Source organism: Xiphophorus couchianus, chromosome 19 (assembly GCF_001444195.1).
Source record: "Xiphophorus couchianus chromosome 19, X_couchianus-1.0, whole genome shotgun sequence".
NCBI lineage: Eukaryota > Metazoa > Chordata > Actinopteri > Cyprinodontiformes > Poeciliidae > Xiphophorus > Xiphophorus couchianus.
The window spans coordinates 4,308,256-4,325,275 of NC_040246.1; the positions used below are offsets into that span (position 1 = coordinate 4,308,256).

Sequence of the window (17,020 nt, forward strand, 5' to 3'; positions counted from 1 at the left end):
CGAATAAACAGGAAACCACTCAGTCCACTCGTCTTTACTCTTACAAATGTCTGCTAAAACAATGAGAGGGACCAAATTGTAAAGCATGTGTCATTTACAAAAAAAAAAGCACACAAGATTTGTTGTTTGAAATAAAAGAACTTATAAAATCTAACAAAGGTGAAGAAGATTTCTGCCTCACTTCATCTTTTTTTTTTTCTTAATTTCCATTTGCAAATTGCCTGAACAGGTTTAATGTTCAGAATAATTTAATACATGTTGGCGTTAAGGTTTTTTTTAAACAAGGATATATTTCTTAAATTTGCATGCAGTAGTGGGATTTTACGGCGTGTCTAACCACACGCATGCAAACTGAGTCAGTGAATTGCCCTTGACCTATAATGAGTCTCTTGTCCTTACCAACTGGGATTCCCGCACCCGTAAAATGTTTTAAAGGGTCCAAACAAAAGACAGAGAGAACAAAGAGTAACCCCTTCGTTTTTTTCCTTTTTACCACATGCTCCCCGTGGTAAGGAACACTTGTAAGGTGTTTACTAAGACGACATGGCTGTAGTAGGCGGTGTCATCCGTGTTACCTTGGACTCGCCTCCGTCAACCCTATTCACGTGTGGAATCTCATTGTTGTCTGAAGCATCATTCAAACTGGTGTTTTAAAGCCAGAGAAGGGGCTGGTGGGGCAGGAGGTGGTCCCAGTTCATTTAGAGCTGGGTTTCATGGGTTGGAGAAGGAGAGAGGTGCTACATCTTCTGGTGACAGTGAGATTTAGGGAAAGATTCAAACGGCAGCGGAGTGGCAGAGCAGAGAGAAACTAGAGGGAGAGGATTTGGAAGATGGTGTCTAGCGGTGTGGTTTTTACCTGGTTGCTCTTCGCTCTGACAACGGCGGTCTCAGCAGTTCACCTGGAGCCCATGGTGGAGGGTCAGTGCACACTTTACAAACCGCATATGTGATTCAGGATCAAAAATCAGGCAGAATGCTCTTTTACTACTTGTTTTCTTCACTTCTAAGTTGTAGTTATTTGTATAATTTAAATACGAGTAATGTACCTATTAGGTGTTGAAGGGAAATCTGACTGGAAGAGTAGGCGTCCTACAATCAGAAAGTTGTGGGTTTGATTCCAGTTTTTTCCTGTTACATATTGTTGACTTAACTCCAAGTTGCCTTTATGGAGCTTTTCAGTATGTTGACAACTTTTAAAGAGAAATTCACAGTTCTGTAAAAGTTGTTTTTATTTGCCACACTTAAATGTTCCTAGTCATCTAAAACAAAACAAAAAAGCTTGATCTCACTAAATATAAAATCAGTTGAAACCAACCATCCCTTATGTTCCATTTTTGGACAGCTTAATTTCACTTCTTACACCTAGTCAAGAACTCACTCAAGTACCTGACTGACAATATGAAGTAGGTGTGATCTAAATTCAACGGATGGAAAACAAAGTCGCTGACATTTATTGATCTGAAAAGGTTGACGAAGCCATTTCTAGTTGTTGGCTTTCACTGGACTGACGAGACAAAGTGCAACCTTTTGAAAGGTGGACAGTACATGTGCTGAAGTGTTTCAGACAAATATCACACGGATAATGAAACATTGTGGTGGCAATGTGATAATCTGGCCCTGCTTTGCTGATTGAAGCATATATTCTGCTCTCCTATAGAGAGAATCCCAAACGAGAATGTCTGGTCCTCGGTTTGTGACCTTCAAGTCAAACAAATTTCTGTTATGTACTAGGATAAAGATTCAAAGCACAACATCAAGTCCACTTCTGACTGAATGGCTCAAATTGAACTTAAAGGACGACTCAGGGTCAGGACTTCAATCTTGTTGAAATAACATGGATTGACCTTGCTTTCTCTAAAGGGATTTTTGTGTCCTCTTGTTTGAACTCCCACCCCCCCCCATTTTTTAAACATCAGAGCTCAATGAAACGGTGTTTTGTACCAATGACCACATGGACGTCATGATTCCAAGTGCTTTTTTCCTCAACAAGGTGCCTCCAGTTGATGTAAGGAAAACCGTCCCAACATTTTCTTTTCAAGTGCGACCATGGCAAAACGTGAACTTGTCTTTCAGGTCGATGATTTGCATCTAAATGATCCAGAATGCAGAGGAGGAGAAATCGGGGACAACTTCGTTTTTAGCATCAGGACAAATCTCTCAGACTGCGGGACCATAATGGTAGGACACTAAACCTGAACGTAAATGCTAGTAAAGTTTTTTTCTTTTTGTACATTTTGAGTGTTTTGCAGCACTCATCTAATTAATCAAACATTGCACGTGAGCTCAGACATTTAGAACAGCTCCTTACAAATGAGAGAGGCTTTAACTTTAACTGCTATGGAGACAAACAGCACTTGGTATCAGCCTAATGGGTGACATAAAACTGCCACTGTAATAAATTTTCTATTTTACGATGGCTGCCTTTGTTCTGGGGCTAGTTCCCAGCCAATTAGTGTCGTTTTGGCACCAATTCGTGTTAACGTCTTTTTTCTTTTTTAACAATGGTAACTTTTGAGTTGTATAAGTTGTATAAGTCAAGGAAATGTACAAAAAAATAAAAATAGACAAACATAGAGAGGAACAAACTCTGAAGTCCAGACAAAAAAAAGTGAGGCAAAAGAAATAGGGAGTGGCTGTTTTTTCATCAGGAATTATGGGTGGTGTTTCTTTCAACCTCATTCAAACCACCAAGGGAACCCTGTAGATTTTTATTGGGAAAGCTAATTACTTATTGGAAGTTCTCTGAATAAGAAGGTGATGAATCACTGGCTCTTTCACCTCCTGATCATTTTAATCTGGTCACTTTTACGAGTTTTGGGGAGCTTTAAATGCCAGCTGCACCACACAAGTTTTCTCAAACTGCCCGCTTGGTATGTTTGAAGGTTTGTCGTATAAACCGAGCCAAAGGTTAAACAAGATTTTATCGGGGGGGAGACAAACCCTGCCAGCTCTCCACCTCAGTGTTTTACAAGGTTTCAGGCACGGCAGCTGGTGAAAGTAACCCTCCACACAGGATTAGGCGGTGGGTTGCTAAAGAAGACTGGCTGCCTCAGCTGCCAGACCTGCTTTCACCTAGACTGTAGATCTTTAGAAACTTGTAGAAACGTCATGTGATAGACAAATTCGCAGTTGTGTAGTGAAAGGTCAACTAAATGCGCTTTTTATTATTTTGTTGGAGACTGGCTGGAGAATGTCAGGTGGATTTGGTAACATATTCGTGTCACTGCTAGCCCGTCTCACCAGAGTAACGTTTTCTATTTAATACATTTGTTTAGCATGAAAGCGATTTCAAATGTGTGAAGCCAGACAATTTGTTCAAATTGATTCCCAGATGTGGAAAATTGATTTTTAACCATTTATTAATTTTTATCTGTTTGATGTATTATGTCATGCAGGACAGTGTTTTTAAGTTCCAAAAACTGTGAATAAATGTTTTTTGCAACATTGTACAATCACTGTGATCAGTTCTTATGCATAATGCACTTAAATAAATGTAAAAGTAGTGTTGAAATTGCACATACTTTTCTTAAAAACTCTGAGCTTTTTCATAATATATTTTGTAAAAGTGAAATTTGTTTAATATAAAAATCAACAAGTGCACTTTTACTAGTTCTATTTAATCTTGCAATGAGTTTACTTGTGTGGCCCCCTTGAGATCAGATTAAGCTGCATGCTAAACCAAAATGAGTTTGACACCCCTGGTCTAAACTGTCAAGATGACTCTATTTTCCCAAAACAGTCCATATTATATTCCTAAAACCCATCATTCGTTTCTAATCTTTAATGATTTATAGTTGGTGGAATTCCATAACATAATGTGTTAGCTCATTGCAGAACTTAAATGTTTACAGATTCACTTCACTTCACTTCTCTGGACGTCCACTCAGGGCATCACAATACCAAATTATTATTTTCCTTGCAGTTGTGAAACGTTTAAAACTTTCCATATTATTTCATTACTCATAAATCAGTTGCTTACTTAAACAAGCCACTCTAAAGAGAAAACTGTTCTCTGAATTTAGAAAACTAAAACTACATCTTTCATGAACTTCCTCTCACCTCTTGGAGGAGGATGATCTTATGGCAGGAAAGAGAGATGATGAGGATTTCAGGAGAAACTCCTGATTCTTCTACTGCTTCATTAGGATTTGCCACTTGTATCATGAGATATGTTTTAGTTTCATCTAATTTAAATTTCTGTACCTTTTGTTGTTCCACTACTAAAATTGTAACTTATATTTTGTCAGGAGGTACTTTAAATGATGGGAGAGAGAATGATTTGCATTACAGCTGCCTGTTCTTTCCTGCTGAGCTGTTGTCTGGGTTTCTACGGTTCCAGCTCCTTTGCTGGAGTCTCATTGTTCTTTTCATCTTAACATTCTTATCATGGAAAATGTCTTAATTGCACTTTGTTGTCTGATCTGAACAAACCTGTTGCTTTTCTCTGCTTATTTTTATTTGCAACATTCTCTCCTATTTCTTTTCATTTTATCTCCATGCTGTTGAACCAACACTGAGGTCATAAAATGACCTTTCAGTCATCTGTGTCCTAAATATTTCACCTCTTCTTTGCACATTTGGAGTTTGTTCTTGCTAACTTTGTGGCCTTCTTCAGCTAAATGTTTCAAATTAAGCTAAAGTATCCTTTTACCACAAATCTCATAAATTCACCAAAACTTCCTTTGTTTGATCAATTTCTATTTACCAAGAGAGTTTCCTCTAGTTTCACTGAATCAATAAATCCTATAGATTTAATAATATTTCTCTATCTTGATTCTCATTCCAATAAAATGCTCCCACTGTAACTCATTTGTAATTTATTCTATTTTTCTACAACCTTCTCAGCCTAGGAGGAATAATTAACGTTCTTATCTAATATTTTAAGTTCTCAATTCTATATAATTATTACTCGTATTTCATAAACATCCTTAGGATCATGCAAAGCATTTTTAGCTGTTTCTCTCTAAGATCTATTTTCTATTTTCAATCATTACATTCTTTCAAACTGCTATGAACCTTAAACACAATTATCATTCTAATTTTCAAATCATCCTTTCATCCTCTTTAACTCACTTACACCTTGCCTTCTTTAACTATACCTACTTTTCTTTCCAGCTTTTAGATAATTAATTTTTTTTCATTTTGTTTATCTATCTACTTAGACATTTATTTATTTATCTATACTGTATATCTTCAAAACCTTCTTTTTTAAATTTCCTTTCTGTGTTTGGTTGCTTTTTTCTTATAACTCCTCCCTGAGCTCCTCGCTGCTCTGCTGCCTGATCTGCTTCATCCTTCTTTGCTCTCCTCTTTTATCCTAACTAATATTAGCGACATAAGCTGATAAAACTGCACAAACAACGAAGGAACATGTTCACAGTTAGATGTATCATACCAAAGATAAAGTGCTTGTTGCTACAACCTTCACTATGTTTTATACATGTGATGTAACAGCCATATTGGAAAAGGGTCGGGGTTGTAGTGAAATCTCAAGCATTCGCACTCAAAATTCCAACATAAAATGGCTTCCAGGTCAGAAGTAAAAATGCCAGAAACAGGCGAGAAATCCGGTGAGATTATTTAACCAAACAATATGCCGATAGATAGCTAAAGAAAGCTAGTAGTGTCAAACATTTGTTCATACCAGAAGCACTGCTCCAAGTAAGCGGAGCACTAAACACCCGTCATATGCTTGTCTATAGGGATATGCAGCGCTGGCTGGTAGTAAAAGCTCTCTGGCTCAGAGGACAGGGTGGGATTACAAGGAGTGATTCTGCAGAAAAATGTCCGTCCAGTGTACCTTATTACTTTCTACTATATTTCCCCCCAATTTGACTATCATATATGATAAAAGAAATGGTCCCATTTGTCCCAACAGTGAAGTGGTGGATAGTAACCTCTATACTGCAGTGAGTGGCTGTTTGTTGATCCATCTTATTTTCACCTGCCATGTTAAACTGTATGTAATGAATAGCTGCGTAGTGCTCTACGAGATATAAATATTTATTTACGGATGTACAAGACTGTGTATGTATGGACTATAAGGGGTTATAGCAAGAGATATAGATATTGTGTATAAATTGTCAAGAAAATCCGAGCTCATCCCACTTCCCCATGCTGGAGATTTTAGTTTAACAGTAATAATAAATAAAGTTATCTTTAAAATAAATCACTCAAGTGACATCAAGGCCCAACAGTAGACTTAAGTGTCAATAAAGTTAGTTTAACAGTAATAATAAATAAAGTTATCTTTAAAATGAATCACTCAAGTGATATCAAGGCCCAACAGTAGACTTAAGTGTCAATAAAATAAATCTGGTTGTGTGTGTTGTTTTTGTCTCATGCAAACTTTGCTTTAATTCTACATTTTTCTATCTAATCATAAGAAATCATAGTCAGTCAGAGAGATTCATGAAACAAGAAAAGCAGGTTTCCTGGAAAAAGAGGAAGTTTCCAGCCTGCAGATTTATAAAAATAGCTGAGACTATTCCTTAGTTTAAAGTATGAAAGTTTTAAAGAATGAAATCTAAACATTATTAGTAATTGGATAAGATTCAAAGTAAAATACTTATATGAATATTGGTTTACTTGTAATAATACACTTATATTTGTGGGAACTACAAGAAAAACAAGTAACTGTAACTTTAGTAGTAAATAATTAGAATCATGTATTATTCTTGGTTTCTTTTCAGAAAAACATCTGTAATAACTCACATTAAGATTATAATAAGAATAATTAATAAGTTATGGTTATAAAATCATAAATGAATGATAGATCAGAGAAGCTGAAGAAAATAAATGTGATATAAGTTATGGTTATAAAATTATAAATGAATGCTAAATCAGAGAAGCTAAAGAAAATAAATGTGATATAAATGTGATTTTGACATTAAACTTGAAATGGTGTAAGAAGGTGTAACTGCAATTAAACATCACTGATATGTTGGAGGTAGAGAGTAGGTGAAAGGTTGTGCAGGCAAGGGACACAGGAGGTTGAGCAACCCTGAGACATTGGCACAGACATCAGGAAATGTCTGTAAGACAGTGATGGATATGAGATCATCTGTCTAAGCAGACAGCAGGCGCACCAGGGGGGTGGATGAACCCTATATAAGGTGAGTGCAAAAGAGGAACCTTTTGTTGGATCCTCCGGGCAGCTTCGAGCCAAGATCGAGATGGACAAAGAACTCTGAAGCTGAAGAAGTGCCGGGGCCACGGAGCCGGAGACTGTCCTGCACATGGAGACCAACCCGTCTGGCCCACAATCTGTGGCTTCGAATCGCACTTCTCTCATCGGCTGGGTTCTGACCCCAAAGACAAAGATGAAGACAAAGGCAAAGACAAGGAAGAAGATCTGGTGCCTTTTTTCCTGCCAGCACCAAGTCCTGTGTGACCTCACCATCCATGTGGAGAAGAAGCTCATCAGACCTACAGAGATCCCTGCCTTCATCGATCAACTTCCTCCTCCTGTTGCAACACCTTCTTCATCATCAAGCCAGGTCTGGGGTTCGAAACGCCAAACTCCGTCCGTCTCTCTCAAAGGTTCCCTTTTTTAGTTCTCAGTGTCAGCAGTAGGGAAAGATAGACTAGATGATTGATTTTACTTATTTGATTATTTCTGCTACTGAATTAAGCTGTACTGACCCTTGCAAAAATGCCTTACTAATAAAATATTTAGCATAAAGAAAATCTAAAAGATGTTGTGGACATTCAGTTAATGAGTCACCTTAAAGTTCTTTGATGGTTGTAAAATAGCTGTGATGTTTGATTCTGGAGAGGAAGAGGTGGAAAATGTTTTTAGGTTGCTGGTAGCCCATATTTAAAACCTCATCCTTGGGACTCGACCGAGTCACTAAAACCTACCTGGTTCAATAACAAATGCAAGTTGCAAAATAGAGAACGAGCGACCGTTAACAGGTGTGCTCTGTGAAACTAGTTGGCTGTAGGCTGCTCAGTCTGGCTAATTCACAGGGGGAAGAAGGGTGGGACACCTGGATGTAGGCCGTCAGATAACCAGGCGAATCGTTTCTCGAAACCAGCTAAAACAGAGTTTACTTCAGTTCTGGACAGGGTAAATCCCAGCAGATTTAGGAAACTCAACGGACCCGTTAGACGGAGAGCTGGTAGCACATCTCCCCTCTCAGAAGAGGAAGTACGAGAGTGAGAGAGTAGAGACAGAAAGGAGGGGGGGGGTGTTGCGCAACAACAAAATATAAATATGGGAGCTATATGCACAGATTATACAGAATATATAAGAATGTTAGGGAATGGATTATAGATAAATAATGGCAGATAAAATTTACAGGTTGTATGTGTGTGTGAAGAAAACAGTCCGTGATGTGTGTGTGTGTGAGGATAGTCCATGTGTTATTGTTGTATGAGAGGATAGGGGAGTACAGTCCTTATAGTTTATATTTTATGTCAGGAGGCGTTCAAAAGCGTGACAGCTGTGGGAAAGAAGCTGTTCTGGTGCCTGGTGGTTCTGGTCCGTAGGCTTCTGTAGCGCCTCCCAGAGAGCAGGAGGGAAAAGAGTGTGTGTGCTGGGTGAGTGGAGTCCTTTGTGATTTTCCCGGCCCTTTTCAAACACCACTTCCTGTAGATGTCCTTGATGGCAGGGAGCGGTGCCCCGGCAATATACTGGGCAGTTTTCACCACCCTCTGCAGCGCCTGCCGGTCGGAGACAGAGCAGTTCCCGTACCAAGCTGTAATACAGTTGGTGAGGATGCTCTCAATGGTGCAGCGGTAGAAGTTCATGAGGATCTCTGAGGACAGGTGGTTCTTCCTCAGGGTCCTCATGAAGAAGAGGCGCTGATGCGCCTTCTTAATGAGTTTGGAGCAGCTGGTCGTCCAAGTCAGGTTCTCGGAGATGTGGACTCCCAGGAACTTAAAGGTGTCCACACGCTCCACCACTGTCCCCTTAATGTGGATGGGTGGATGTGGGTCAGCGTTCCTCCTGAAGTCCAGAATTAGCTCCTTGGTCTTCTCGGTGTTCAGCTGCAGGTTGTTTTTGTCGCACCACTCAGCCAGACGGTCTACCTCCTCCCTGTAAACTGCCTCGTCATTATCTCTGATGAGGCCGATCACTGTGGTGTCGTCTGCGAACTTGATGATGGCGTTAGAGCCATGGACAGGTCTGCAGTCGTAGGTGAAGAAGGAGTAGAGGAAGGGACTCATCACACAGCCTTGTGGCACTCTGATGTTTATGATGATGGTGGATGAGAAGTGGTTGTCCAGCCGGACATGTTGAGGTCGACTGGTCAGGAAGTCGAGCAACCAGTTACACATGAGTGGACTGATGCCGAGGTCTGTGAGTTTGGTAATGAGTTGTGATGGGATGACATTGTTGAATGCCTGGGGTGGTAGCTGCTTTGGTTGCAGTTGTGGTATTCCCTCTCTCAAAACGAGCATAGAAGTTGTTAAGTTCGTTGAGGAAGGAGACATCAGTAGAAGTGGGGGTGGTATTGGGGTTCTTGTAGTCTGTGAGAATCTGAAGGCCTTGCCACTTACGTTGGGGGTTGGAGTTAGAAAAATGATCCTCCACCTTCCTTTTGTAGTGGTGTTTGGCCTTCTTGATTCCCCTCTTCAGCTCAGCCCTGGCTGCACTGTAAGTCTGTGCATCCCCTGACCTGAAGGCGATGTTGCGGGCCTTCAGCAGGAGACGAACGTCTCGGTTCATCCAGGGTTTCTGGTTGGGGTACATGGTAATGCGTTTGCAGGTGGTGACACGTTCTATGGTGATGGAAATATGGTTCAGTACAGATGAGGAGTACTGATCCAAGTCTGTATGGTGGAAAATAGTCCAAGCTGTATTCCTGAACCAGTCCTGGAGCACAGTGTCTGTTCATACATTAATGATGCCTTCGTCAGAGATGAAGAGACTCCAGAACCCTCCAAGCAAGAGAAGGAGATCACTCCAGAGATGCCAACAATTCTTTTGTTTTGAGTCTGTCTGTATCTATATCTATCTATCTATTGATCTATAGACAGACAGACAGCCTCTTCTTGGGCTGCCACATTATTGTGAAACATGTGGTGTTAATATTTCAGTGTTAACCTAATTTAATCTAAATAGAGTATTTATAACTATATGGAGTGTAAATCAGCTCTGACATTGAAGTTAAAAGTCAGAGTAAAATGCCACATTCACGCAGTGAAACTTTTGACTCTGTCAAGTGTCAATAACGCACCAGTAAAGATTTTTGGCAACTCGAAGAGGAGCAGGAGGAAGAAAGAAGACGAAGCACCAGTTTTCTGTAGTTCGTGAGACTTCACCCTTCTATTTATTGCACCCTTCGTTTATCAGCAGTAAATGTTTTCATTTTCACTTCTTTAATATTTCTTTCTGCTTTAGTGTGCCTGGAATTCAACATTCCAGAAGGCAGACAGCTAGATCTGAAGGTGTATGACCAGTCTGATACAGAAGTTGATGTAGATGTTTTTGAAGAAATAATGAATCAGTCACCTGGAACCTTTCGAGTTATGTTGAGCAACAAAGAAGATCCTGGTAATCACTAACAATCTTTAGATCTTTAAAAAGCCTGACCTGCCGATTTTGATTTTTGCTGATATACATTTTTTTTTTGTCTGAAATGTCGCTAAATATAGCAAGAAAGTCAGTGATTTGGCAACAGTGAGGTGATTATTGTTAACTGTAAATGTTCAGACCTGACCCGGCGGGTCGGTCTGTCAGTCAAACCTCTCACTGCAGAGCAGAAGAGGACAGAGGCTGATTTTTAAATCTTTGCTGACGAAGATAAGATTAGGGGATAAGATCAGCTTCACATAAGTATCGGCCGATCACGATCCCCCAAAATTAAGGAAATCGGCACCCAGAAATCAACTGGTCAATAAATCAGTTGGCCAATAAATATAATTTATATTATACATGTATATAATGTAAACAGCACTGCCAGAGATGCAATAAGTTAATAGCAGGTGTGTGAATGATCTAATGATCGGACTGCTGATTGCAGCCAGGCCACATTGTTAGCAGGACTAGAGGGCCTCAAACCAAATTTCACTTAGGGCCCCATGGAGGCTTGGGCTGGCCCTGATCCAGATTATGCCAAAACCACCTTTAAATTCAACTTATTACTCGCCAGATAACGTTTAAGAGCTTTCACTTTCAAAAAATCCGCATTCTCTAATCAGCAACAGCTGCCCCAGAGTCCTCGGGATCACTCTGATGTGTCCCGGACCTTGCAGGCGGCTTCGAGTCTCTCTTTTCTTCTTCAGTAAACAGCTAGAATACTTTGCAGATGTGCTACTGCTACTGTGTGGATGTTTCATGTCATGCATAACGTGAAAAATCTTTAATTCACTTGATTTACGACCTTGCTTTTTTAGATTATAAATAATGTCTCAACTTGATAATATCAAAAACATTACCTAATAAATAATAATAATAATAATAATAATAATAATAATAATAATAATAATCTTTTTTCACCCACATATTTGCTGTTCCACACATACAGTATGTAGTAAATGGTACAAACAATTTGTCAACATTCTTTATCAAATTTCCATTATTTTCCAGCCTATGGTTTTACAGATTTTTTTTTTCTGGAAAATCTCCTGTATAAAACAAGAACTGCCCTCACAGTAGTTCTCTAGAAATCATGAAACAACAAAAGGCTGATATTGACTTGATGTTCAGAGGACAGGGCTTTTTCACAGCTTTGTTGGCATATGGACTAAAACAAATCTGCTCCACCTCTAAACCTCTAACACTTAGATCTGTGAGTAAAAACTGGAATAGCCCACACACTAAACATAGATTTATTAAAACAATTTGTGTACTGATACCTTTATTCCATTTTATTTCTATTGTTTCCCCCCCCCCAATTCAACCTGAGTCTAAAGTTATCTAGAGGCCAAAAACAGTGAAATATCCCTTGTTTGAGTTATGAACTAGTTAGTTCTGAGCTTGTCAAAACCAAAATATTGAGTAAAATTTTAAAATCAAACTGTTTTGTGGCATTTAAATGTAAATATAACATTTTTGCAACCTCTCACTAGGTTTATTATTTGAAAAGGGAAGATGGAAAAAAGTCAAGAAAACACCAGTATTGGTTGTATATTTTCCCCACTTGTAAAGATCTGGATAAAAGTAAATTCCATACTTTTCCATATTGCTAAGATCCCCTTACAAGCATTTTCTTTGGACACTTTTCTAATATTTCCATGTGGTTAGTGACAAGGCAAAAGCAGCTAATCATTTCTGAATAAAACCAGCGTCTCTGAAAAGCAGAGGCGTAGACATCACTGCCAGTTTATTTGGACAACAGGACAGACACAGGTATAGAAATACGTCAAGTTTCACTGATGTCATGAGACAGCTGGTTATCGCAGATGTTTCGGTTATTAGTAGAAAGGAAACAATGATGACCGCCTTGCTCAATCAGAGAGATGAGCGTGGCAACATAAGTTATTCTAACCTATGCTTTACATTAATGGCTAAAAATCAGATTGAATATTATGATTTTAAAAACCACAATTGGAAATGTATGATTAAAAATGCATAAAATTCTGTTTTTTATTTTTGCATTTTTTTCTCACCTTTCGTCAAACTATCTGAGTCACCTACAGCGACCCCTGGTGGCCTCCACTTTGAAAAACGCTGCTCTTTACCACTTGTGGCTACTGATGTCTTACTTTTGATGATGGTTTTGGTTTTTGCCTCTTTGTGTTGGTCTAACACAAATATAAAACACTTTGAAGTTTATGACTGTAATGTGAAAACATGTGAAAAGGTTCAAAGAGTATGAATAATTTTGCAAGTGGCTTTTGTGGTCTCATAACAGTAGATTATATGTGTCATATTGTATATTGTATAATATTGTATACCTGTTTTCCTCAGCACGCCTTACACATGAGGAAAACGTCTCGACTATTTACTCTTGTTAACTTTCTGTTTCTTGATCTCTTTATAGGTCTCTGATGATACACACATCATGTTCATCAACACCATACACAATAACTATTCAGACATCATCACGAGAAACTACATAAACATCACGTTCGTGTGCCGCTACCCCATAAACTACATGGTCCAACAACCCAACAGCGAAAACATGATCCGAGTGGACGTCCGGTAGGTGATTTGTGTTTCCTTCTTTTTGTTTATTCCCCTGACATCTGATTTAACAATAAAACTCGTGTTTGCTTGGCCTTCTCAGAAGCATCACCCTGAACACTGAGGATGGGAATTTCTCAGTGTCAATGCTGCTGTACAAAGACGAAGCCTTTGAGGACATGTGGACAACTGTGCCGTCCCTGACCCTGGATGAAAACGTCTTTGCCAAAGTTTTTATGGTATCTCTGCAGATCAAGATTATAGAAAACCCGACAATAAAAGCGTTTTTTTTAATGCACCCTATAAGCACATTTCTTTAGTGGGAGACGGGGTAGGAGGCTGAATGAAGACCTATATTTAACCTCAAATCTCCATAATTTACCGTTAGAGAATTACAGCAAGGAGGGACATTTTGGGGACATCAAATCTGTATAAAAATCTTTAGAGGCTACCTCCATGTCAACTGGTTGTTGCTGTCCTTCTGTCAGAAATAAAAATGGACTTTGCTTACGTCATTTTGAAATTCAACTGAAACCTTGTGCTTCAAATCAGACTAAGATTAAACGTTCTGGCAATAAACACTCCTCCATTTTGCATTAAACAAAGGATAATTATGCGTAAATGTGCCGCTTTACATCTGTGGTGCTGTGCGGCTGTCTCTCCTCCAAAGACCCTTGAAACACACGAAAGGGACTCTGAACAATATAAAGAAGTGAACAAAGACGGCAAATATTCCCTCTTTACTTGCTCCAAACTTGTGAAATGTACTACAGAAACAGTATGGGCTGCTCTGTTAGGGTTTATACATTGAATAAATGTATATAAATCAAATATTGAATTTATTTTAAGAATTTTTACACATTCTAACCAAGTGTGACAATGAATATGACCAGCAATGTCTGAATTGTACTTTTACTCAATGGTATTAAGTTTTATAACCCAACAACACCAGAACAACTTCTACTATTGGGAAAACTAGTTCTTTAGAAGTTGAAAAAGCAATTTGAGAGATGGCAACGATTACCTCCGTCAATAGTTTGCTTAACAGACCCCTCATTGGGAAGGGGTGTCCTGGACCATTTTAGAAAACTGAGATGAAAGTATTTCAAATATACTTAGTGTTAACAGCTATTTTTGGATTAGTTGTACGCTGCCTTAGTTGCACAATGTTAAGAAATACGGCCTTGTGGATTGATGTCCCAAATTATCCTGGAAATCTAACACTTCAGCCGTGACTAGACTAGGTCATGTGAGCGCTTTTGCACATCTTCTCCAGGCTGTCACAACCCCTCGGATCAGCTGTTGTTTACACACTGTGAATCAGCAGTTCATAGCACATCGTGAAACCGGTTGTTGGCTTGCATTCAGAATGACCTGACTGCTGCTTGACGTTCTGATTTTTTTTTTTTTCCTTTTAAAGATACCGGCTCACTTGATGCTCCGTTTGGAGAGATGCTGGGCCACACCCACCAGGGATCCATACGGCAACATTCAGTACACCTTCATCAGAGACAGGTGTGTCACTGTGATAACGCCCAAGACCTTCTCAACAAGTTCATTTTGACTGTCTGTCCCTCTATTTGCAAGAGAGAGCTTGTTTGTGGTGCGCTCTATTTCAGTGTTATTGCTCCTCGAGCTCTAAGTCCTCTTACTGGAGTGCTGTTGAAATCTGAAATAAGAGAATTTGTTGCCTAGAGAGCGGGTCAGACAACAAATCTCAGAGCCAGGTCACGTGACTCCGGTCTGAGAGGCCACATGCGTTTCAGTTCAACAGCTGTGCATGCCCTTGGCAACCAGGGCAGTGTTTGGTACTGTTAGCGACAGCAGGACTGTAAAATGCACAATGATTTCACAAGGCCAGGGAAAGGAGGAAAACATTGCTAGCTCAGATGAGCTTAAAGGAGTAGTTCAGAATTTTTAGGGTGAGTTTCTGTGAAATGGTTATAGCAGCTAATAAGTAGCTAACTCTCTTGGCGTCTTCACTTACTCTAAATTCAGATGAGCTGGACCTGGAAGCTGAAGCTAACAGCTAGCCTGAGAGACGCAAGGCTGAAGCAGAGTTTTTTGTGTTTTAAAACAACTTTAAGTTGTAAAATGTCATAGTTGTTGATGTGAATGCCAGTTTCTGAGTCTTTAAACCGCTGTCATATTCAGAAGCTGATAATTATTTATTTTGGAAATGTAAATAACATTGGTAGAGGCAGGCTTTCACCAAATCCCTTCCTAGGTTAACATATTCTGAAAAAAGAACATTAAAAGTGTTTAAGATAGAAGAGGAAAGATGTGTAAATAAACACATTTAAAAACAATTTGCATAAACCACAATATTTTTCCTATTATTATATTTTTAACTTTTATTATTTCAGTACTTGTTTCACATAGAAAGATCATTGGTGATGCACCGCCTCCTACTCCTATTTCCCTTCTAAATAGTCATAAACCTCTGTATAAATAATCTCCCAAATATTCCAATAATTTCATAAAACAGGAACGCTTTTAAGAATGGACCATCCATTAGCTTCAGCCGCAGTGATGAGCTAATCTGGATACATACAGAATGAAGACACCAAGAGAGTCAGGAAAGACATCAAACATGCTTTAAAAGAGCTGCACTCGTACATTCTGAACCATCAAGTTTAGGGTCAAAAATGTTTCTAAGCGGACAGCTCACTACTAGCTCTTTTTTTTCCACCTTCCTAGTTGTCCAGTGTTGGCCAACAAACAGACTCTCAGCGTCTTGAAGAACGCCGAAGGTCCAGAGGCCATGTTCAGGATACAGATGTTTAAGTTTGTCGGCAGCTCTTACGCTTACATCTTCCTGCACTGCAATGTCCAGATCTGCCACAGCAGCCTGAGTGTGTGTAAGCCAGTGAGTGAGACCTCCTTACACACACACACAGCTCAAAGTGATAGCCAGACGTTCAGACAAGCAGTCAGCAAGCCTTGACTTATTTTTACTGGTATGAACTGAGACTTACACAGTCCGTATTTCAACTGAATTACAAATCTACATCGTTACAACCAGACATTTACTCCCCCGCCCCCAAGTTTTTAAGATTAAATCTAAACTAAACTTTTCCATTTTCCTGAAACCTGTAAAATATATTTTTATGCAACTTTTCAAGTAATCCTCTCCGAGTTGCGTTTTAGTTCACGTTAGTACAGGACTCGTTTAAATTGATAGGGTTGATGTGCACATTCTAAGTGCCTTATCTGGCTTCGACTGTGATTGTCTGTCTCTGCATTTGCTACGCAGAACTGTACCACCGAAGACGGACAGATGAGGACACGGAGAGACGCCCCACTGTCCCACACCGTGTCCTATGGCCCAATCAGACGACTGCTCACCGCCATTGAAAAACCCAATCTAAGTGCGTCACTTTCCAATCCTTGCAACTTGCACAAGTTAAAAAAGTTCATTTAAAGGACAATTCAACCCTTCTCTGTAGATCCCAGCAGTTTCCCTCCGGTGGAGACTCTTGTACTGGGAGGTTTGATGGTCGTCTTGCTGCTCATCACTGGGGTGTTTGGGAGGCTGTGGCTTCGCTCCAGGCGTTTCTACCCACCACAGGAGGCACAGCTCACCCTATCTAACATTCACCACATCTCAGAGGTGGCTTCATGAAGTGAAGCTTTTATAGCACTGACAAATGGACATAAACCTCACATATACAGATGTAATTGTAACAACAAATGTTATTAGTGTTTCTTGTTCATATTTTTTTATTATTATTGTTATTTTAAAGAAATGACTAAGTCATCAATCATTTTTTTAACATCTCTTTCAGAGTGTGATATTGCAGATTTAATAATAAAACAACTAAATAATGTGTGCTTTATTTTGAAAATGTAAGTAATAGCTATATCATTGCTTTCTTTGTCCTAAAATTGTCTAAAGTCACATCACAGTTATTTCTGATATATGTTGTAAAATTGCACTTA

The 17,020-nt window shown here is 39.3% G+C and overlaps 1 protein-coding gene across 1 annotated transcript; it reads left to right on the forward strand.

Annotated features, from left to right (window-relative positions):
* Nucleotides 1-100: 100 nt before the first annotated feature.
* Nucleotides 101-16,877, forward strand: LOC114134351 (alpha-tectorin). The gene is made up of 8 exons (XM_028000896.1): nt 101-2,005; nt 2,074-2,178; nt 12,936-13,096; nt 13,182-13,317; nt 14,499-14,593; nt 15,779-15,947; nt 16,335-16,449; nt 16,528-16,877. The coding sequence occupies exons 1-8, from the start codon at nt 1,952-1,954 to the stop codon at nt 16,701-16,703; spliced, it is 1,011 nt and encodes a 336-aa protein (XP_027856697.1). The 5' UTR covers nt 101-1,951; the 3' UTR covers nt 16,704-16,877.
* Nucleotides 16,878-17,020: the final 143 nt, after the last annotated feature.